Source organism: Martes martes, assembly GCF_963455335.1.
Source record: "Martes martes genome assembly, chromosome: 5".
Lineage (NCBI taxonomy): Eukaryota > Metazoa > Chordata > Mammalia > Carnivora > Mustelidae > Martes > Martes martes.
The window spans coordinates 19,309,963-19,333,109 of record NC_137892.1 but is presented as its reverse complement, the minus strand read 5'-3'; the positions used below and the strand labels follow the sequence as shown (position 1 = coordinate 19,333,109).

The window sequence follows — 23,147 nt, the reverse complement described above, 5'->3', positions numbered from 1 at the left end:
ATGGTTCAAAAACATCGAGTGGAGTGGAGACAACTGGACCAAAATGCCTGGAAAACCAGGGAGCTTCTAAAGGGACCGCCATTGCCCACTTCACCAATTTGTTGACACCACGGAATAGACTCTCAGTTGCCAAAGCTTCCGCTCTTTCAAGACAGCCAAAATCCAGATTTTCATGCCAAATCTTCCGATTTCTAAATATCTGCAACAACTTTTTTTCTCTTTTTTCTTTGTTTTCTTTTTTCTTTTCTTTTTTTTTTTTTTTTAAGATTTAAACGCTCTGGGAGCCAAACACAACAGTTCTCCTAGTTCGATGACGACCCTGGTGGCACTTTGCAAAGGAAGTGTCGAATGCGAATGAAATGTGAGCTTCCAGTTAATCAGATTCCGTTCTTTTCCAAGTGAGGAAACAGACGGGCAGTGCTTGCCTGCGAAGTGGACCGTGCCCGGTGGAAACGACTCGTGGCGGTAACAGTCCTCACGTTGCTAACGTCTGCCATGCGCTCCTTCCTGCAAAATCTAACTTCATTATGCAGTAGGCTCCCTTATTATCCCCATTTAACTAATTCATAGAATCCGGACCTTCTGATTCCCAGTCCTGCCAACCCCTCGTGTATGTAGGGCTTTTTGTTTTTTATTTTAATAAAAAAAAAAAAAAATCCTGGGGCCCCTGGTGGCTCCGTGGGTTAAGCCTCTGCCTTGGGCTCAGGTCATGATCTCAAGGTCCTGGGATGGAGTTCCGGGTTGGGCTCTCTGCTCAGCGGGGAGTCTGCTTCCCCCTCTCTCTCTGTCTCGCTGCCTACTTGTGATCTCTGTCAAATAAATAAATAAAATCTTTAAATAAAAAATAAATTAATTAAAATAAATTAAATTTTTTAAAAAAAAATCCTGATTTCTGCCTCGCCTTTCCCAGTTCCCTCACCAGCCCTTCTGGGGCTTGCTCTGAAGCGTGCTGCCGGAAAGTGGCGAAGTAGAAAAAGTACATCATGAAATGAAAATCAGAAAGAGGAAATTGAGTCACGACGAAACTAAAGCCCAGGGGGCTGTGTTCCAAGCCAGGCTAAGGGCAACCCCGTGGGGGGAGGGGGGCAAGCCCCAAAGTAATTTTCTGGACACGAGTCTTCCCTACTGGTGGGAATATGGGTGTGTCTTATGTTATGATTTGTTGTTATGACTTTCCTGAACCTTTTGGAGGCTAAAGAAAGGAGGGGATAGAGTGGTGAAGAGGAAGGGAGAACTTCGCGAACAGGAAAAAAAAAATCCCTGCCCGCCCGCGCCGAACCCGCCGCCCACCCGCGCGCCCGCCCGCCCGCGCAGAGTCCTCCGCCCGTCGTGGCCACGTGACGCGGCCAACATGGCCGACGGGGAAGACGGCTGCCCGGCGGGGCGGGAGCCGGGACCGGAGCCGGGAGAAGAGTTCGAGATCGTGGACCGGAGCCAGCTGCCTAGCCCTGGCGAACTGCGCAGCGTGGCCAAGCCGCGGACCGGGCCGGAGGGCTGGTCGGCGCCCATCCTGACCCTGGCGCGAAAGGCCACCGGCAACCTGTCGGCGAGTTGCGGGAGCGCGCTGCGCGCGGCCGCGGGGCTGGGCGGCGCGGACGGCGGCACGGACGGCGGGGCGCGCGCAGGTAGGCTGAGGCCGGGCACGCCTCGCGCGCGCCCGCGGGACAGGTGGCCGTTTGGCGGTGGGAGCCCGGCTGGCGAGGGCGTCGAACCTCCGCAGCCTGTCAGACGAGTTGTTCAGAACCAACCTGTTAGCACGCGTCCGTACTCGTGTGCTTTTCATCCTGCCGTGCAAGCCGAGTCAGGATAAATGCGCGGGTTTGCACGGGCTGAGATAGGGGCGGCTCCCCTAGCCGACCCTTGTAATTGGGTGTCCCCGACAACGTCCTGACTCCCGGAGGGGAACTTGAAGTAAGGGTACGAGTTTAAAAGTCCTCAAGAACTGAATGCAGTTCCGCTGTGTGCCGCGAATCTCCAAATGCCAGGTCGGCTCGCGCCTCGGCTGTCCCCGCCCACCCAGGAGTGCAAGCTCCGAGGTGGAAGTCAGGAGGCGGTGGCTCCAGGCGAGCGGAGCCGCCAAGTCTTTTGGGTGAGGCGCGCCAGTCACCGCGTTTCTCAAGCTGTGCAATAGTTTTTTGATTCACCCGTGAGCTCTTCTGGTTCTTTTCAGCCCTTGTTACCCGGAATAGAGTTTCAGCATGTTAGAAGAATGGAAATAATGGAAATATTAAATGATGATATTAAGAGTGTGACTTGGAAAGCCCTATAAAGCCGGATATTGAGAGCTGTGCTCACCAATAGAGTAGCCACGACACGCATGTGATGTTCAAATGTTAAAATTTAAAATTCTGGGGCGCCTGGGTGGCTCAGTCCTTAATCTTCTGCCTGCCTTTGGGCTCAGGTCATGATCCCAGTCTCCTGGGATCCAGGCCTGCATCAGACTCCCTGCTCCACGGGAAGCCTGCTTCTCCCTCTCCCACTTCTCCTCCTTGTATTCCCTCTCTCGAAGCCTCTCTCTCTGTGTCAAATAAATAACGTCTTAAAAAAAAAAAAACTCAAAAATGAAAAATTCAGTTCCGTCTTCTTAGAGTGCTGTGGGGCAGAGGTGATGGAAGACTGTAGTGCTAAGAACCATAATGTGTCTTTGAGGTTTCTTGATTCCCTCCTACCCACCGGTGCCTTTGCTGCTTAGAAGTCCTCGCTGACCCTGCATTGTGAATTGTGAGAACTTTGGTGGTGAAGATGGAGTAGCGAGTGGAGAAAGACTTACACACGGACTTGTTTTGAGATTCTGGCATTGGCAAGTAGGACTAGCAGGTAATGAGGCAGTCCGTTCACACAGGATTCTAGTTCCCACTGGTTCACTGCCTTTGCATACACCTGTGGGTCTCTGATTGCAAACCAGCCATTGGCGGTGAGTCCCCAAAGTCAAGGCATGGGGTGAAGTAGAGGCCTCCGAGATTGTGGTAGCAAGCAAATAATGTTAGCTGTTCACTGAAAAATGCCATGCCAGTGCCTAAAATAGCACCCAGCACAGAATAATTAATAATAAATATTTGTTGACTTACTAGATGCCAGGTATTAATCTTAGATCTATACCTGTGTTAATTCATTTAACCTTCAGAATAACCCTAGGTGGTAGCAGGACTGGCTTCCTGCTGTGCATCAGTGCGGGCTTTGATCCGGGTGGTCACCTGGGTACTCAGAGGTGCTCCACACTTTATCCTTGTTATCTTCGTTGGGTTTTGTTTTGTTTTAAGATTTTATTTATTTGATAGAGATACAGTGAGAGAGGGAACTCAAGCAAGGGGATTGGGAGAGCGAGAAGCAGGCTTCCCGCCGAGAAGGGAGCCTGATGTGGGGCTCCATTCCAGGAGGATCAGGACCTGAGCTGGAGGCAGAGGCTTACCTACTGAGCCACCCAGGCGTCCCGAGGGCATTCTCCCATTTTAGAATTATTCAGATACATATTTCCTTCCCATTGGACAGGGGGTATGTGTTACGCCTTTCTCTGTTCTTCTTCCATGGGAAACTTTATTCTCCATGTGTCGAAGTGGCCCTCCACAGCCGGTGCAGCTCATTTCACAATGAACCACAGTAATGTTTTCCCAGTTATGTTGCTGAACTCACGTTAGCTCCTGAGATGCTAAGTGAAAGTTCCTGACAGAAAAGTGTTAAAGTTTTCCTCCTTGTCCATAGAGGGGAATATCATATTGTAAGATCCTTCAAGATACCAAAGGGCTACTCAAAACTAAAACTCAGATTTATCAAGAATCTCCTTACTCCTCTATAATTGAGTACCCAACAACAACAATAAAAAAACCCTACGGCCCACTCCCCATCCTGTGTACTCACTCTCTATACCTCTATATATAGACGTGACAACAAGCTGTGAGCTGCTTGTGTCTGGTCATTGCATTTCATATAATTTTCTTTTTTTTTTTAGATTTTATTAATTAGAGAGAGAGAGAGAGAGTGAGCATGAGAGGGGAGAAGGTCAGAGGGAGAAGCAGACTCCTCGTGGAGCCAGGAGCCCAACTTGGAATTCGATCCCGGGACTCCAGGATCATGACCCGAACCGAAGGCAGCCGCTCAACCAACTGAGCCACCCAGGTGCTCCTGGTGCTGCACCAGGATAGATGCTGCACAGTATAAAAGCATTAAAGCAAATTTTGGGACGCCTGGGCAGCTCAGATGGTTAAGCGTCTGCTTTTGGCTCAGGTCATGATCCCAGGGTCCTGGGATCGAGTCCTGCATCAGGCTTCCTGCTCAGCAGAGAGGCTGCTTCTGCTTCAGCCAGCTGCTCCCCTTGCTCATGCATACTCTCTCTCTTTCTGACAAATAAATAAAATCTTTTTAAAAAATGACATAAAAAATAAAGCAATTTTTTTTTTTATAGCTAGTGAGCAAGCTTTACGTAGAAATCCAGACATCCAGCTTCTGAAAACTCAGCATCTGTCACTGTTAACCAGCATTCCTCTCACCAGAGGGTGGAACTCAGGAGGGTTGCTCCCTGGATACTCATGGGGCCCGGGTCCCCTCCAGCTTACCCTCCCACAACAGCCCTCATTTCTGTTCCAGGCCTGGCCCCTGCACAATAGTCAAGATTGAGATCCCTGGACAGACCATTTGTTTGGCAGTTTAGGAAGTATAGAACTTGGTGATGTCCTGTGTTTGTGCTGATGTGCTGGGCTATTATTTTTTTTTAAGATCTTGTTTATTTGAGAGAGAGATGTGAGAGAGAGCGCAAGTGGGGAGGAGAGGGAGAAGCAGGTTCCCCGCTGAGCAGGGAACCTGATGTGGGACTCGATTCCACGACCCCAGGATCTTGACCTGAGCCGAAGGCAGACGCTTAATGACTATGCCACCCAGGCGCTCCGTGCTTAACTATTATTAATGAAGCTTAGAGAGGTGAATAGCTTGGCCAAAGTCACAAAGCCAGTAAACTTGAGAGATGGAATGGCTCAAAGATCCATTCCGTAGCTCTCTAAATTGAGCATGGATGGGAACAGGTGAGTCATGGAGCAGAGGGATGGGTGGGATGACTGCAGAACACAGCCATGTACCCAGGAACGGTGATAGTGATGTGGGGAACAAAGGCAAAAGAAAAATTAAATTTCCTTACTACCTGAAGCCCATAGACAAGTCCTTGAAACAGGCCCAGTGACGTTCTTCTAGGAACTCTGCTGTCTCAATGTTGATACTCTGCTAAGGACAAAAGACAGTCTTAACCCAACCCCCTGTCCTGTAAGTCTTCTTTAAAATATAAAAATTCCTTTGGAAGCTTCGTTTATCTCCACCCGCTCCCCATCCCCATCCAAGATACATGTTGGCAATCATCCCCCCCAAGCATATAGCCCATGATATACATCTGAAGAGTCTCATGACTAAGGTTTTATTAGATGGTAATAAATGACTTTATCCCAAAAACAGCTAGCTAGTTTCCAGGACTCAAGGTCCTGGAAAACTGGCTTCTAAAATTCCTTAGAGACTTATACTATCCCTAATCCCCTCCCAACTTAAAAGCGTAGATAACCCCAGTGCCCATGGGTCCTGTCCCCATGTTTTAATAAAACCACCATTTTGCATCAAAGATGGATCAGGAATTCTTTCCTGGCCATTGGCTCTGAACCCCAACGTCTTTCCTACATCAACAGAAGCCACTGCCACCTACCTCTGATGACCTAAAACGCTAGTCTTCATGTTTTTTGCTCACATGACCCCCTACAAGAAGTCATCAGCTTTTAAGGTTAACATATAAAATTCTTCATCATAATTTTGAAGTTTGTTTTCTGGTATACTGTAAATATTAGCTTTTTAAAATAAAAGCATTACATCATTCTTTAAGTGGTATGTAAATACCTAAATGATTTGATAAGTACTACCATCCATCTTAAATATAAATAAGTTATTTGAAAACTTTACTTTTTTTTTTTCTAAGATTTTATTTATTTGACAGATAGAGATCACAAGTACGCAGAGAGGCAGGCAGAAAGAGAGAGGAAGGGAAGCAGGCTCCCTGCCGAGCAGAGAGCCTGTTGTGGGGCTCCATGCGGGGGTCCCATCCCAGGACCCTGGGATCATGACCAGAGCCGAAGGCAGAGCCTTTAACCCACTGAGCCAGCCAGGTGCCCCTGAAAACTTTACTTTTTTTTTTTTTAAAGATTTTTCTTTTGAGTAATCTCTACACCCAGCGTGCGACTCAAACCAAGCCCAAGATCCAGTCGCATGCTCTACCAACTGAGCCAGCCAGGCGCCCCTGAAAACTGTACATTTTCCCTTTTACTCCTTGAACTTGAATTTCTGTTCCACTTCTATATGTTTTAAAATTTTTTATTATTTCAAAAAATTTTATTTATCATCCTGTCATACCTCTTAGGGAAAAAAAGTAAAATTCAATAAACTTTTTTTGTAACTAAAGCTCTATGTTATAAAATATTTTTCTTGTGGAATGAATTATCATTAAAATAAGAAATACAAAGTTGACATAAGGATATAATTTTTATACATAAATACTTTAAACTTTTCTTGTTATTGTTTCTCTTAATGGGCTGGTTTGGTTTTTTCATTAGCATATATCCAGAGATGAACATATATGATTTACAGATAAAATATGATGGGACTCAGCATCAATTTTATTCCCATTTTTTGTTTTTTTTTTTTAATAGGTGTGAGCCCTAAGAATCCTGGTTCATATAAACAGGAAATAGAAATGGATAGTTTTGTTTTAGTAACGTTGTCAAGCTTTTGAATCCCTTCCAAGTTATATGCCCCAAGTCACATTGATCTATTATCAAAAATTATTTTTTGTTTATTTTTGTCTAAAACAAATGAAAGTCACCTGACTTTCAAAAAGATGCTACCCAGTCATATTAAATTTCCCAGCCTCAAAATGTTCCCCCCAAAAAGACTTTACCGAGACTTACCAAATGGAAATTATACTTGTAATTCTTTCAGTAGCTACCCTGTTTAGTCCAGAACACTCAGAACAGTTAGCGACACGTGAATGTTGCTTATTTCATTATACCTTTGCCAACGCAGTATTTTTTGACAAAAGGATTTAGTTTATGTGTACTTCAAATCCATTTTCTTAAAAAACATGGAGCTATAATTTATTAGAGCCCATCTAATTTATGGAACACATTCTTCAAGTTAATGGTGCATCTCAGGGAGGAGTATTGAGATGGGCTGATTGATTACAAATATCCGTGGGAGAAAAAGTGTTTTAATTTTCTGAATTCAGGCTAGCCAGCAGAGAGCTAGAAACCGTCCTCCTCCCTCAAGACCAGGTTTCCTTAACTAAGTACAATAAAGCAACGAGAGGTTGGAAGGCTTTCCTGTTTTGGGTGACTTGAATCATCAAAGGAGGCTTAATCTGCACTTGGCTGTGTGGGACTCCCTGGACCCCTAGTGGGTGTGATGTGGTTTTGAGTAGCGTAGTTGGTGAGGCCTGGAGCCAACGGCCACGAAAGAATTCTTGAGACGCCTTTGGTGCAAAAGTGATTTTTCATGGGACGGGACAGGTAGACTGAAAGAGCTGCTGCACTGGGGCTGTGCGGAGTGGCTGATACATACGTGGGAGCTGGGGGAGATAAGGACGAAGGGAGGTGTCCAAAAGGACTTCCATACGCTAAAGAAGACTCAGGATACTGCAGGCCTTGGTATTGTCAAACTAAAGTTGCTTTTCCCTCTAGGAAAGCATTGGTGTTGAGACAGTTGGGAGTTTCCTGGAGGAGTATTAGACTGTGCCTGCCTCTAGTGTTTGTCAGTGGGGCTACAGGTAATGAGGAAATTTAATTTTATTTACATTCCCTTTTGCCTTTATTTCCCACATTGCCATGGAGGAGAGGGTGATGTTAAGGCTCCAGGAAATTGAGTCTTTGGGTCTCTGGATATTAGGTTATTAGTAACAGGATGCTTTTGCCTCGTAAATCTCTAGGACAGTGGTAAACTGATCGAGACCCCCGTCCGATAAAGGACTGTAATCTTTATCAGTTAACCATTTGTTTTTCCCTTTCCTTAGTTTTAGGGCAGCCAGGAGTGTCTGAGGAATACCGCAAACAGCCCCGGCGGGGGGGGGGGGGGGGCTGGTGGGGGCAGGGTATGAGCTTGTGTCCTGTCCTCAGCTTGCCTTCTGCTCCGTCATCAGGTACATCAAGAGGAAGATGTGGAATAGGGAGTGACTCTGTAACCTGGCCGCAGGAATGCAACAGCACCTGGCTCGGCGCGCGGGGCAAGGCGGGGGCGGTCCCCAAAGAGACTAGGTTCAGCCACTGGCGGAGAGAGGAAGGGTGGTGAGCCAAGAAAGAAATTTACTGCAGTGAGGGGGAGTAGCATCTCAAAGGTGGGCTACAAAGTACTGAAAATACTCTAGATTTCTGTAAGGAAGATGTGGGGGCAGAGGTCGGTGGGTACAGGCGGGTGGGCAGTAAAGGCCGCGTCCATCCTTGTCTTGGGGTCAGTCACACACGGAGTCTTGCTGGCTCAGGACAGTCCATATGGTAGTTTGGTTCCCATCAGGGGACGCCTGGCCCGCAGGCTCTTGCGGGGACGTAAGAGATAAGCTGGAAGGTACTTAATTAGAGAAAGTACAGAATTAGGTGAAAATAGAGCTGGCTGAAACCGTTTGGGAGGGTGAAACCTCGGGGGCTGGAAACGGATCTCCCGCAAACATCTGGGCTTGCGGGCGCTGCGAAATCCTGGCTCTGCATTCTGAGCAGCAGAGCTGTGGTTTGCAGACCTGGGCGTGGTGGCTTCTTGAGCAGTCAGTCTTTGCAAATTGCATCTGTCTTTATTGGTCCGCTTAGGGTTTCTCCCTCCTCTTAATGAGGCTTTTACAATTTTTCTTTTCTTTGCGGATCCTCCCGCTCATTAATGCTTTCAAATTTATACATTTAATATATAGGATTCTCTCTAAATTTAAAAATAATTATACCGCCCCCACCCCTTTAATCAACCCATTTTCCGCTAATGAAATGTTCCCACCGACTTTTCTTTCCCAGTAGCTGTCTTTGTGGGTGTCTGAGACTTTTTAGAATTTTTAGTCCCAGGCTGTCTCGGGTCTCAGTAATGTTTACTTAATACCTTTATTATCAATTCAGCCATAATACATTACTTCTCGATTCAGCTCAACTATCTTTATGGTCGTATTAATGAATGACCGTGAAATCAAACAGCTATAAGCAAAGGATTAGTATCAATATTAATTTATACAGAATATACAGATCAATGCATTCAGCAAGGATTCACAGAATCCAAGGAGACAGTAAACATGAAAAGCCACTACGAACCCCACCCCACCCCCCCAACCACCACCGTCCGATCCCCACCCCACCCCCCAACCACCACCGTCCGGCCGATGTTTCAGAGTAGATGTTGGGGGGGTGCGGAGGGGCGTGCGCGGGGTGGTGTTTTCCGCCAGGACGCGGTTAATCGCGTGGAGTGGAGTATGCATTTTTAATTTCTAGGCTGGCAGCTTTCTGGGCACGTGGTAAACATTTGTCATGGGTATCTGATACCGACGGCCCACAAACTTTTTACTCTCAAAACCGAGACAGCGGTAATAGGAGCTGAAATGGAAACGTAGCTGAGTTCTGATCGTAGCGGTTTCACATACCCCAAAAAAGATTCAAACTCGTATTGCCCACCCACTGTGGGCTAAAGCTAGGCAGTGAGAATTTGAGTCTGGAGCTCAGGGGCAGAGGCTTTCCCAAACGCACTTGGGTTGACACCGTCGGACAAAGGAACAGGCTCAGAGAGCCGTCTGGGGAGGCTCAGGACAGGTCCACCCGCGCGGAGAAAGCGAAATGGCGTCCGTGAGCTTCGTGGGCGTGGCCTCTGACTGAGTCCGTCCAATCGGAATGTCCAAGGGAGGACCACTTGGGGGCGGGGCTCCCTGGAGTATGCCCCCTTCCATTGGTCGAAAATGGAATACTGGGTGTGGAAAACGCCAATCGCGACGAGTCTTAGTAGAGCCGTCGCCCTGGCAACGCGCGGAGCCGCCTGGGAGAGGTCTCCAGAGACTGACCCGCGGCTCCGGCTGCCCAGGTGCAGCCGTGACCTCCTGGGATCAGAGGCCGGTTGACTACGAAGTGCAGTTATCCGTCCAGCCACACGTCCGCGCTCGGAACGGATCGCCTGGCCCCGCGCCAGGCCGATCTTCCAACCTCCTCACCCCGGACCACCCTCAGTCCACTGACGAGGCTGTCCTTGTTTGTGCCCCTACAGCTTCCAGGTGCCAGATGATGGAGGAGCGTGCCAACTTGATGCACATGATGAAACTCAGCGTCAAAGTCTTGCTGCAGTCCGCCCTGAGCCTGGGCCGCAGCCTGGATGCGGACCATGCCCCCTTGCAGCAGTTCTTCGTAGTGATGGAGCACTGCCTCAAACACGGGCTGAAAGGTGAGCTTGAGGGGGCCTTCGGGGCGGGGGAGTTCGGGCCAGCTGTTTGCTCCACATGTATTCATCAGTGCCGAGGCTACTTCTGGGTTCTGGGGTAACGGCGGGGTGCAAAACAGACCGGGGGGGGGGGTCCCAGCATGCTAGACCCGACCTGGAGAGCGGCACTGGCCAGGGGAAATGCCACGCAAGGTATTTGTGCAATTTTTAGTGTTTTGGTAGCCATGTTAAAAAAAAAAAAAAAAAAAGGACGGGGCACCTGGGTGGCTCAGTGGGTTAAAGCCTCTGCCTTCTGCTCAGGTCATGATCTCAGGGTCCTGGGATCCAGCCCCATGGGGCTCTCTGCTCAGTGGGGAGCTGGCTTCCTCCTCTCTCTGTCTACCTGCCTCTTTGCCCACTTGTGATCTCTGTCAAATAAATAAATAAAAATCTTTGTTAAATAAAAAAAAGAAAGGAAAAAGTAAAAAGAAACAGGTGAAATTAATTTTTAGAACACATTTTATTGACCCCAGTATATCCAAAATGTTATGATTTTTGACACACAGTCAGTAACTAAAAGCCTTATTGATGGGGTATTTTACATTCTTCTTTATTCTACTAAGTCTTAAAAACCCACCGGGTGTTTTATACCACATCTCAGTTGCACTGGCTACATTTCAGGTGCTCAAGAGCACACAGTACCCAGTGACTCTAGGGGACAGCACAGTTCTAGGGGACCAGACAGATGATGAACGCAGAAACGAAATTACAAAATGCTGCAAATTCAAGGAAGCAGCAAGCTAGAGTGAGAGGTGAGGTCTTACTGGGGAGGTGAACTGTGAGCTGAGACCTAAAGGAGAAAGAGTTAGCTGTGCCAAGATTTGGGGCAAGAGCATTCCTTAGTGGGGAAAGAAACAGGTAGGCAGAAGCCCTGGGTGAGACGAGGCTTGGTTTGAGGAAGATGCCAGTGGGCTCAGAGGGAGAGTGGGAGGAGATGAGGTCAGGGAAATGGATTGAGGGGCAGGAGAAGGTTGGGTTATGTAGGCTTTTGCAGGTCACGTGAGGAGCTGGATTGTATTGTAGGTGTATCTGGAGGATTTTAAGCAAAGGGAAAAACATGGCCTGACTTAACATTTTTAAAAGAACTTCCTTTTTTTTTTTTTTTTTTTTAAGATTTAATTTATTTGACAGAGAGCACAAGTAGGAGGAGCAGCAGAGGGATAGGGAGAAACAGGCTCCCCTCTGAGCAGGGAGTCCGACACGGGGCTCGATCCCAGGACCCTGAAATCATGACCTGAGCTGAAGGCTGGCACTTAACCAACTGAGCTACCCAGGCGCCCCTTTAAAAGAACTTCCATGTGTGTGAAGAGATTGTGAGGGGAAGGAGAGTGACGAGGTGTCCCTCTTAGGAGCAAGGAGACCCATTAGAAGCTTATTGGCAGCAATTCAGATGAGGGGTGGTGGTGATGATTTGGAAATCCAGCATTGATGTTGACATCAGGTGGGAGGGAGAAAGGGGAAGGATTTCTACTGTATATATATATATCTCGTGTGTGTGTGTGAATTTATTTATTTGTTCGTTTATTTGTTTGTTTGATTTCATGGGCAATAAATACTTGGAGTAAGCATATATAGTCAGGGTATCACAGAAACTCTGTCACCAGAGGAAGGGAGAGCTCATTTGTTACCTGACATCTCTGAGTCCCCAGGACTAAATCAGGGTTAAGCAGTAGAGCTATGTGCATTGTCCCTTTGGCTTTTGGGAGAGAGACTGTGGGCACCCGAGGACATTTTGCAACCCACTCTTATGAATAACACTTTTGTTTTCCCTTTTAGTTAAGAAGAGTTTTATTGGCCAAAATAAATCTTTCTTCGGTCCTTTGGAGCTGGTGGAGAAACTTTGTCCAGAAGCATCGGATATAGCCACTAGCGTCAGAAACCTGCCAGAATTAAAGTGAGTGAGAAGTAGCTAACACTGATTTAATGTTTAAAAAAAAAACCTCCCTCATACTTACCCATTTCTCAATTCCTTGCTGTTAAAACTTTTTCTAATTTCGAACAAATTGTAACATGAGCCACACTCCATTTAAACTTTAGTCTCAGCTCTGCTGCTCGTTATCCTCAAGATGTTGAACAAGATTTGTCCCTCCCTAAGCCTCAGTTTCCTTATGTTTAAGATGGGGACTGTGATTCCTGTAGGTCACACTTAGGTCATGTAGTTTGAAAAGGTGTTGTGAGGCAGCTGGCTGGCTCAGTCAGGAGAACACATGACTTTTGATCTCAGGTCATGAATTCCAGCCCTGTGTTAGGCAGAGATTACTTTAAAAAAGAGAGAGGGGGAGAAAAGATGTTGTTACCTGAGAAGCAGTTACAAAAGTAAAAGGGTCATCATTAGGCCCCTGGAATCTGAGTTTTGGATGCATCTGGGCAGTTTTCAGAATATAGTTCAGGCCAGATTTTCGCTTCTGGGATATGGGACATTTGTGAAAACGTGAGACAAATCATTTACCATGTCTGGGTTGGCCCTTTGGATCCCCATGCATAGGCTCAAAATAAAAAAAAACTTGACAGAATACAAACAAGTCATCATCATGAAGTCTGCATTTAAAAGGGGACCTAGAGTGCTCGCTTGGGCAGCACATATACTAAAAAAAAAAAAAAAGGGCGTGGGTGGGACCTAGAGATCCCTAGGCCCCTGCAAACAGGCACTATGCAGTCTCCCGCAGGGGGACACCACTGTCCAGCCTCAGATGCTTCTCCTGAGGAGGCAGCCTGTTCCGTTTTCAGATGATAATAATCGCCAGCATTTACCAGGGGCCTGCCGTGTGCCAGGCATTGTGCTAAGGACATTTCAGGATCTCATTGAATTCCCCACAACAAAGCCTCCGGGAAAGCAGTTGGGATCACGGTTGAGCAGCTAAGTAACCTGCCCAAGGCCCCTTGGCAAGTGAGTGGTAGAGCCAGGAAGGGAATACGGGTCTGTGGGATTCTAGATGCCTCTAAGTCCCATTGACCTCCACTGCTGCAGAGCCCCGTGCGGTCTTCTCAAGGTGAAATTGAAGCCTCGGTCCCTGTCCCTAGTTCAGCCCTTGAGCCCAGCCCACAGAAGGTGAAAGCCTTTTGCACCATGACAACTTTCAGATACTATTTGATGAGCTCTCAGGTGCTTCCCACGTCTGCTTTGTTTCAGCAGTTCCTTCTGTGGTCCTGCTGCCCACCCCTTCCATCCAGCTCCCTCCCTCTGAGTGAGGCCGGGGGATGGAGTCCCAGTGTGGAGTCCCAGTGCTGTCCCTCCTCCCACTCTCAGATCTCTGTTTCCAGTTCAGCATGAGTGGCAGGTTTGAAGTCTTGTGTTAACAGAGCTCACTGTCTGCCAAACCCACTACCTCTGTTCCCTTCTTAACTCTTTGGCTATAAACAGGTGACAGGCTCAGGTACCGAAATCCTCCCTGTCTTCCTGAGACGGAAAGACACAATAGTTCCCTTCTCTTGATGCCTGCAGAGAAGTAGCCTCACTAGGGGCCATGTTGGGAAGGACTTTTCTCTTTTCCTATTTCATTAAATAGTTACAAAAGTTCTAAAATTTGGGGGGCGGAAGGGTAGTTTGAAACTTGGCAGGGTGCGTTTTGTATCGTGAGGCATCTCCCTCAAGTTCAGTTCCCCTAATTGAAATGAAAATATCTTACGTAGTATGACCCCGTCACCCAAGGTTTTTCACTGTTTTCAAGTCATGGGTGGTGTTTGTTTATTTGTTTGTTGTTGTTTTAAGATTTTTATTTATTTATTTGAGAGAGAGCACCAGTTGCAGAAGGTGGAGGGGGAGGCGGAGGACAAGCACACCCCCTCTGAACAGGGAGCCCAACGCGGGGCTCGATCCGAGGACCCTGGGACCATGACCCCAGCCGAAGGCAGACGCTTAGATCGACTGAGCCACCCACGCGTCCCCACAACATCATTTTTGAAATGGCCACATAGCATTCCTTTATGGAGCTCATCTTCTTAACTCCCCTTTGGGCCTTGTGCTTTTCTTCAGTTTTTCATTATGTGAGGAGTGTGGCAGACTTTCCCCACACATACATTTTTATGTGCATCCTGAATTATTTCCTTACCACACATTATTAGATCTAGAGTTTTGATACCCTGATCAAATAACTGGCTGGAAGTGTGGTGCGGGTTTACGTGCCTGACATGCCACACCTGTCTGTGTCGACTTGCCGACTTGCCGCATCATTGCCAACGGTCAGTATCTTTTTTTTCTTTACTTCCTTTCCTTTTTACTCCAATTTAAGCTGATTTATTTGGGGTGGAGGGAGGGGAGGACTTCAAAGCCTTTTGTACTGATGGAGTTGGATTAACCCTTACGGGCCTGGCTCCTGGAAGCGGCCCCCACAGCTCTCTTTGGTGCAGACACTGATTACAGGAGCGCCTCGACTGCTTTCTTGGAGGTCACAGATGCTGTCACTCTGCCTGGAACAGAATCTTTCTTTCCTCAAGCAGTGTTAGGTCTACAGCTGGGAGGCTTTTGGGTTTCTTCTGATGCTTAGAGCAGACCTTTTCCAAATTACCTCTTTGCACAGCAGCATGAACATACTAAATGCTAATGAAGTGTACACATAAGAAGGTGAATTTTTATGTTCTGTGTATTTTGCCACAATTAAAAATAAAGTTGCACCTTTGAGCTAATGCCTAAGGACTTGAGACTACAACACATCAACAAACACTATGTTCCATATATATATATTTTTTAAGATTTTATTTATTTATTTGACAGAGACACACAGTGAGAGAGGGAACACAAGCAGAGGGAGTGGGAGAGGGAGAAGCAGGCTCCCCGGCAGAGCAGGGAGCCCGATGCAGGGCTCAATCCCAAGACCCCAGGATCATGACCTGAGCTGAAGATAGACGCTTAACAACTGAGCCACCCAGGTGCCCCTGTATATTAATCTTTTGAAGAAATGTTTATGCAGTATACTAATCAGCTATTTCCTGGCCCCATGTGAAATTTTATGAATCTATGCCAAGTTTTATCTAATTGTATTTGTTCCAGAAATTGGATTTTTTTTGTGGCTTGAGAGTTTTTTTCTCTCCTCAAAACACACCAAAAATACATGCCCGTGATACAAAATTCAAACTGTACCCAGAGGTTTGCAGAAAGCTATTTTCTGGGCCTTCCCAGACTTTGCTGCAGCCAGGCCCCAAAGCTGCTATTCCCACGGTGTTCCCTGTGTTCATATGCACGTACATGTGGGAATATGTGTCTCTCTTCAGCTAAATTGGGGGCTTGGGGGGTTTTGGTGTCATGCTTTAACAGTTTGCTGCTTCACTGAATTCCAGGACGGCTGTGGGAAGAGGCAGAGCCTGGCTGTATCTTGCGCTCATGCAGAAGAAACTGGCAGATTATCTGAAAGTGCTCATAGACAATAAACATCTCTTAAGGTATTTTACCTCTTGTCTTTGCTTGTCTTTTGCTCTGTAAATACTTAGAACATCGTTCTGGAAATGGTTGGAATTAAAACAGGACTGTACGATGTACACAGCTTTTATTTGAGTTATTGTTCATCATAAACATCCTGTGGCTTGGTTTTGGGGTGTTTTTTTTTTAAGATTTTAATTTTAATTTTTTGATTTTCTAAGATTTTTTAAAGATTTTATTTATTTATTTGACAGGGAGAGACACAGCAAAAGAGGGAACACAAGCAGAGGGAGTGGGAGAGGGAGAAGCAGGCTCCCAGCTGAGTAGGGAGCCCTGACGCAGGGCTGGATCCCAGGACACTGGGATCATGATCTGAGCTGAAGGCAGACGCTTAATGACTGAGCCACCAGGTGTCCCCTGTGGCTTAGTTTTTAAAGAGTATTTCATTTTTCGAACTTGGGTATCTGAAAGTCATTTTGAATGAAGATTCCTACTGCTTTTCGTTTTGAAAAGCCCTTTCAAAGATAATTCTTCAGAAATACCTAAGATTAAGAAGCAGACAACCCACTCTATTAAACTTCAATGATATGGTACGTATTAGATTTATTGATAATAGGGGGGAAAATGCCTTTAAAACTAGAGGCAGTGGACAATTTTAAAGTATAAAAACCTGCCTTTTGTAAGAGAGAATACCTGTGTTACCTATTTTAGGATTCCATATCCATCTTGTAAAATTTTCTATCTCTTAGCATCAGTAACGACTAACTGGCTATCCCTGAAGTTGATGACTGGTTCATTTTTGATACTCACATGTAAGCACAAATAATCCTCACAAAGGAATTTTTTTCTAGAACCTGGGAATTTGGAAGGGGAGACTCTCCCTGAAGTTAGTGTTTTTTGTCTGATGGAGTTAAAAACATATGTTACAGTATGGCCTGCCACTCAGAATTTTTCATTGTTTGTAAGTCATGGCTTATTGCACATATCTTTACATGATAAATAGGGATTTCAAATACTTCGTGTACTTTGTGCTTTCAGTACAATCACACTGAGTAACTCTGAGGTGCAGATTTTGTTCTGATGAACTAACTCTTTTTTTAATTGAAATAGAGTTGATACATAATGTTACAGTAGTTTCAGGCATGCAACAGAGTGATTCCACAAGTCTACACAAGTGCGCTACCATCTGTCGCCATACAAAGTTATGACAGTACCATTGACTCTATTCCCCCTTCTGTACCTTTCATCCCCATGACTTCATACCCTAATTCTTAAGCCACCGAGTTCTCGTGCACACACACACACACACACACACACACACACACACACACACACAGTGGGTAAATGAGCACATCCTTAGTGACCAGGAGCAGTAGTAGATGGGGAATGGAGTCCCCCTGCGAAGGGCTGAGGCGACTGGGAGGTAAGGAAGTAAAGCGGCCAGTGTGGCTCCATGGGACACAGGGAAGAGGGAGGGGTTTTATTCTTGGATGTGAGGGGCTGTGGGATCCCGCTTCCTGCTGGCATAGTAGTGCACAGCAATGCGGAAGAAGGCACCAGTGGGGACAGGCGGGGCAGAGTGATGGTCAGGAGCACGGGAGCCAAGAGGAGATGGGAAGGATGGGGTCCGGGGTCCAGACGGAGGAGTCAGCCTCGGACTGGAGGCAGGAGGAGCGCATCCTCAACCAAAGGAAGAGAAGAGGGGCCAGAAAAAAAAAGAGAGCAGCACTTGAAGCGGGGACAGGAAATGGCACCAGAGAGTTGCTGGGTACCTGGTGAAGCTGGCAGCCTGGCCCATCCTCTGAGGGGTGAAAGGGGAGGGCGGGTCAGGGAGAAGGGGTGGTGAGCCTCCCTTCCTGAGGGGCCGGCCGCCTGTTGTGTCGATCTCTTGCAGTGAGTTCTATGAGCCCGAGGCATTAATGATGGAGGAAGAAGGGATGGTGATTGTCGGTCTGCTGGTGGGACTCAATGTTCTTGATGCCAATCTCTGCTTAAAAGGAGAAGACTTGGATTCTCAGGTAGGATGGGCATCTTGGCTCTAGGTGGAATTCCTTCTTTGGGCCTGGGATTTTGCACCGGTCTGTGGATGTGTGGCCAACCTTCCTGGGGGCAAATGGCAGAGGGTGTTTGCTCCAGGGCTGTGCCGGGTGTTGTGCTGGGGTGGGGTCCAGGCCAGAGCACGGAGACCCACAAAGTTAGAGGCTGGCCTCAGGTTTCAGGCCATCCATACCATGCTAACGGCCATGCTTTTGTCCCTGGAGCTTTGAGAAGCCGTTAGAGGTTTTTAAGCAGTGTGCCGGCATAATCAGGCCCGGGTTTGAGAAAGAGCAGTCTAGCAACAATCCAGGAGATGAGTTAGACGTGGCCAAGAGTGGAGACATCAAAAACATGGAGCAGACAAGTCCCCAAGGTTGGGTGTGGACCAGAGGATAGAGTTGGGAGAGGTGGTGCAGGGGGCATGAAATGAAAGCAGGCAGCAAGGAGCAGAGCAGGACCGCCCTCCTTTCTACCTGCCCGGGAGCGGGTGACCAGGGCTGAGGCCTCAACTCCTAGCGGCAGGGACAGTGAGTGAGTGACGGGGGGAGACACATGTAGCTGTGGCTGGGCCACTGCCCGGCCTTCTTCCTGCCACAAGTTCAAATTCAGATCTGTAGAATCTAAAGCTTCCCCTAATCCCTCCGTACCCAAGCCACTCCTTCCTATTTTCCCCCCAATAGTTTTGTTTTTGCATGTTGAAATGTGTCAAAAAATGCAGAGAAGTATTTTTTAAAAGAACCAGCGCCTCAGAATCCCAGGACTGAAAGACAGCTGAATGATTTAATGTTACATTTTGATACCTATCCTTTCAACACATGAATAAAGGGGTGTGTGGGGGTGTGTGTTTATATTTTGGAGGTATTTGGATCTTTCTTTCTTTCTTTCAACCAAAATATGATTATTCCAGGAACACCCGTTTTGTAATTTCTTTTTTTATTTGACACTGTGTCCCACGTGGCTCTCAATGTCAGTAGAGATATGTGCCATTTAAATGGCTACACAGTAGAAGCATACTTCAGAGAGACTGTGGCTTGGGTTCCAGACCATTGCAATTAATCGAATATCTCAGTAGAGCGAGTCATGACCTTCTTTGGTTTCCCAGTGCATGTAAAAGTTATGTTTACACCATACTGTAGCCTATCAAGTGTGGGATAGCACCATATCTTGAAAAAAAAAATCAATGTGTAAATAAATAATAAAAATAAATTAAGCTAAGTAAATTAAACAAAAAGTCAATGTAAAGTGTTTTTTAAAGATTTTATTTATTTATTTGAGGGAGCACAAGCAGGGTAGAAGGTCAGAGGGAGAGGAAGAAGCAGAATCCCTGCAGAGCAGGGAGCCCAACGCAGGGCTCAATACCAGGCCCCCGGGATCATGACCTGAGCTGAAGGCAGACACTTAACCGACCGAGCCATCCATGTGCCCCATACCTTAATTTTAAACTACTTTCTTGCTAAAAAAAATTCTAACCATCATCTGAGCTTTCAGCAAGTCCTAATGAGTGATCACAGATCATCATAACAAATGTAGTAATAGGAAAAGTTTGAAATCCGTGATGACCAAAATGTGACAAAGAGGGGAGAAAATGCTGTTTGGAAAACGGTGCTGATAGACCTGTCCAACACATGGCTGCCATAGACCTACCCCTTGTAAACACGCAGTGTCTGGGAAGTGCAGTAAAGCAAAAGGTAATAAAACAATGTATGCCTGGATTCATTTGATGAGCGTACCATAATTTATTTAACCAGGGCCTTATTAACTGAGGTTGATTCCGTATTACAACAGTACTATAATCATCCTCATGCCTCTTCGCACTGTTGTCCATTGATTTCCTTAGGATAAATTATGGAATTTCTGTGTTAAAGTAAACATCCTACATCAGTGTTACGACATCATGATGAGCATCTTGATCTTTTTCAATCTCATAGACCAAAACAGTTCCTCTCAAATTTACATTTTTTTAAAGCATGTTTAGTTTTGGTGGTTTGTTCTGTTTTGTTTTGTTTGAAGATTCATCTTAGAGAGAGTGTGCACGCGCTGGAGGAGAGGGAGAGAATCTCAAGTAGACTCCCCATTGAGCGTGGAGCCCCAGGTGGGGCTGGACCTCACAACCCTGAGATCGTGACTTGAGCTGAAATCAAGAGTCAGTTGAAGGGTGTCAGTTAAGCATCTGCCTTCAGTCATGATCTCAGGGTCCTGGGATCAATGAGGAGTCTGCTTTTCCCTCCCTCTCTCTACCCTTCCCTCTGTTCATGCGAGTGCACACATGTGTGCTCTCTCTCAAATAAAATATTTTTTTAATTTAATTTTAAAAAGTCACTTAACTAATTGAGCCACCTAGGTGCCCCTATTTATTTTTTAAAGTAGGCTTCATGCCCAACATGGGGCTTGAACTCAAAACCTTGAGATCAAGAGTCACATGCTCTACCATCTGAGCCAGCCAGGTGCCCCACCAAATTTACCTTTTTGAAAACTCTGGAGGTCAAGTATTTTTTACATGTTTTATTTGCCATTGGTGGTTCCGTTTTTGTGACTCCCTGTTCCAGTTCCTCCCATTTTTCTGAGTCTTCCATTTTTTCTACTCCTTTATTATAGATTAATGATATTAACTGTCAGAATTTTGGTTATCAATTTTTTTTTCTGGTTTCTTACAGCTGTTTTCCCTGCAAGGAAAGAAAGGTTTTTTTGCAGTCAAATTTATTTCTTTTCCCCAAAGATTGTTTTTACATAATTTCTGCTCCAACCATGGGGCTCGAACTCACAGCCCTGAGATCAAGAGTTACATGCTCTACTGACTGGGCCAGCAGTCACATTTAATGGACTTTTTCTTTAGCCTTTCTAATGTATTGTGCTTAGAAAGTCCTTCCCCATCTAAAAATTAACCTACTTTTTAAAATCAACTGTATTTTTTACATTTAAGTAATGCCTGTCATTTATTTTGACATGGTGTGAAATGAGAGTCTGGGTTTCATATTTACAAACACTAAACCAGTTTTCTCAGTATCATGTATCAAGTACATTTTTCTACTAATCTGAAATTTCACCTTTATTATGTGTGAACTATCCCTAATCCACTGAGGTTTATTTCTGGATTCAAAGGCCTAGTCTCTGAATCTCTTTATCCTATGTCAGTAACAGTCTTTTTTTTTTGTTTAAGATTTTATTTATTTATTTGACAGAGGGAGTAAGCACAAGCACAGGGGGAGAGGGAAGGCAGAGGGAGAGGACGCCCCACTGAGCAGGGAGCCTGACTCGGGGCTGGATCCCAGGACCCTGACATCAGGACTTGAGCTGAAGGCAGACACTTGACTGAACCACCTACGCCTCCCTGTAGTGTTATTTATTGTTAATTACCATCATTTAAGAGACAATCTGAGGGAACCTTGGAAGAGTCCTCTGAAATGACAGTTGTCAGCTGTTTCATTCATTTTTTAGTTTAGTTGTTTCTTTTTTAAGATTTTATTTATTTATTAGATCACAAGTAGGCAGAGAGGCAGGCAGAGAGAGTGGGGGAGCAGGCTCCCTGCTGAGCAGAGAGCCCGATGCAAGGCTTGATCCCAGAATCCTGGGATCATGCCCTGAGCCGAAGGCAGAGGCTTAACCCACTGAGCCACCCAGGTGCTCCTCATTTTTTAGTTTTAAATAGAATTTCCGTATGTCAGGGCGCCTGGGTGGCTCAGTGGGTTAAAGCCTCTGCCTTCGGCTCAGGTCATGATCCCGTCGTCCTGGGATCGAGTCCCGCATCGGGCTCTCTGCTCGGCAGGGAGCCTGCTTCCTCCTCTCTCTCTGCCTGCCTCTCTGCCTACTTGTGATCTCTGTCTGTGAAATAAATAAATAAAATCTTCTAAAAAAAAAAAAAAAGGAATTTCTGTATGTGTGTCTGTGATCAGGGTAGAATTTTTTTTTTTTCAATTCTAGTAGACATGTAGCATTATATTAGTTTCAGGTGGACAGTGGAGTGACTCGAGGCTTCTGTACATTTCTGTGCTCTGTTCTTCAGCTCAGTGCCTCTAATATGCCACCAGGAGGTATGAAGGCTTGCTGCTGGTGTCTGAGGGATCCTCTTATGTTTAGAAAGTACTGTTCCAGTCTAATTTATTTCACGTTTTTATTAAAAATGAGCATGCAGTGCCATCACATACCCTTTTTTGGGCATCTTTTGAAATATCTTTTCTTTTATCCCATAAATATAATGGAATTCATGCATAGGTTTCCTGTTGTGGTATTACTTCTGCATTCCTAAAATAAACCCAAAGTGACCATCGCGCATTATTCTTCTAGCATACGCCTTGATTTCACAGCTCTTTGTCCCTTCGCGGTGTCAGAATTGTGTTAACCTCATAAAATAAGGCGGATAATGTTCTTTTCTTGTTTTCTATAACTGTTTATTACTTGTTTTCTATAACTGTTTATTAGAGCAGGAATTATTTTTTTTACTTGAAGGTTTCTTCCTGGTATGACCTCTTCAGCTTTATGCTTTTCTTTTGGTCATAGTTCTTTGACCACTTTAATTTTTTACTTAGCTCTTGGTCTGTGTACTGGTTCCCTGTGACTTGGGACGATTTTTTAGTCACTTATATTTATTTCATTCCGATCTATTAGTTATATGAGAGTATTCCTTTATAGTGTCTTAAAATCTCACTTTCTCATTTGCAATATTGTGTACTTGCCACTAAATACCGATGATACTTGATAGAGATTTGTCTACTGTATTGAATTTGAAGAATCAGCTCTTGCTTTTATTGATCACTTTTGCTTTGGGAGAAGGGCTTTATTTGCTTTCTGATCCATTAATGTCTATTTGAGTGTTAACTCTCTCTCCTTTCCTTCTGTCTTTTTTCTTTTTTTTTTTTTTAAGCTTTTATTTATTTGACAGAGAGAGAGAGAGAACATGAGCAGCGGGGAGGAGCAAGGGGAGAGGGAGAAGCAGGCTCCCCACTGAGCAAGGACCCTGATGCGGGACTTGATCCCAGGACCCTGGAATCATGACCTGAGCCAAAGTTAGATTTTAACTGACTGAGCCACCCTAGCATCCCTCTCTTTCTATTGTTGGGTGTGTGTGTTTTTTTGCAGTTGAAAATGTATTTCTTTTTAATTTTATTATTTAGGTTTTTTAAGATTTTATTTTTGAGTAATCTCTACACCCAGGGTGGGGTTTGAACTCACAACCCAAGATCAAGAGTTGCTTGCTCCACCCACTGAGCCAGCTAGGCGGCCTTTATTTCTTTTTTTTTATTAATTTTATTGCAAAAGAAATGTGTGCTTGTTGAAAAAAGTTTATATAGAAGCATATCAAATGAAAAGTAAAATTCAAACTCCT

The 23,147-nt window shown here is 45.6% G+C and overlaps 1 protein-coding gene across 1 annotated transcript in view; it reads left to right on the top strand.

The window, feature by feature from the left end:
• Window positions 1-1,335: 1,335 nt before the first annotated feature.
• The window catches only part of RUFY1 (RUN and FYVE domain containing 1), a 58,781-nt gene continuing 36,969 nt past the window's right edge, over window positions 1,336-23,147 (top strand). Inside the window, exons 1-5 of the mRNA XM_080804059.1 lie at window positions 1,336-1,625; window positions 10,228-10,401; window positions 12,214-12,331; window positions 15,712-15,813; window positions 17,685-17,808. Of these exons, the coding sequence (XP_080660185.1) occupies window positions 1,352-1,625; window positions 10,228-10,401; window positions 12,214-12,331; window positions 15,712-15,813; window positions 17,685-17,808 (792 nt within the window). The 5' untranslated portion in view covers window positions 1,336-1,351. The remainder of the gene's footprint in view (window positions 1,626-10,227; window positions 10,402-12,213; window positions 12,332-15,711; window positions 15,814-17,684; window positions 17,809-23,147) is intronic.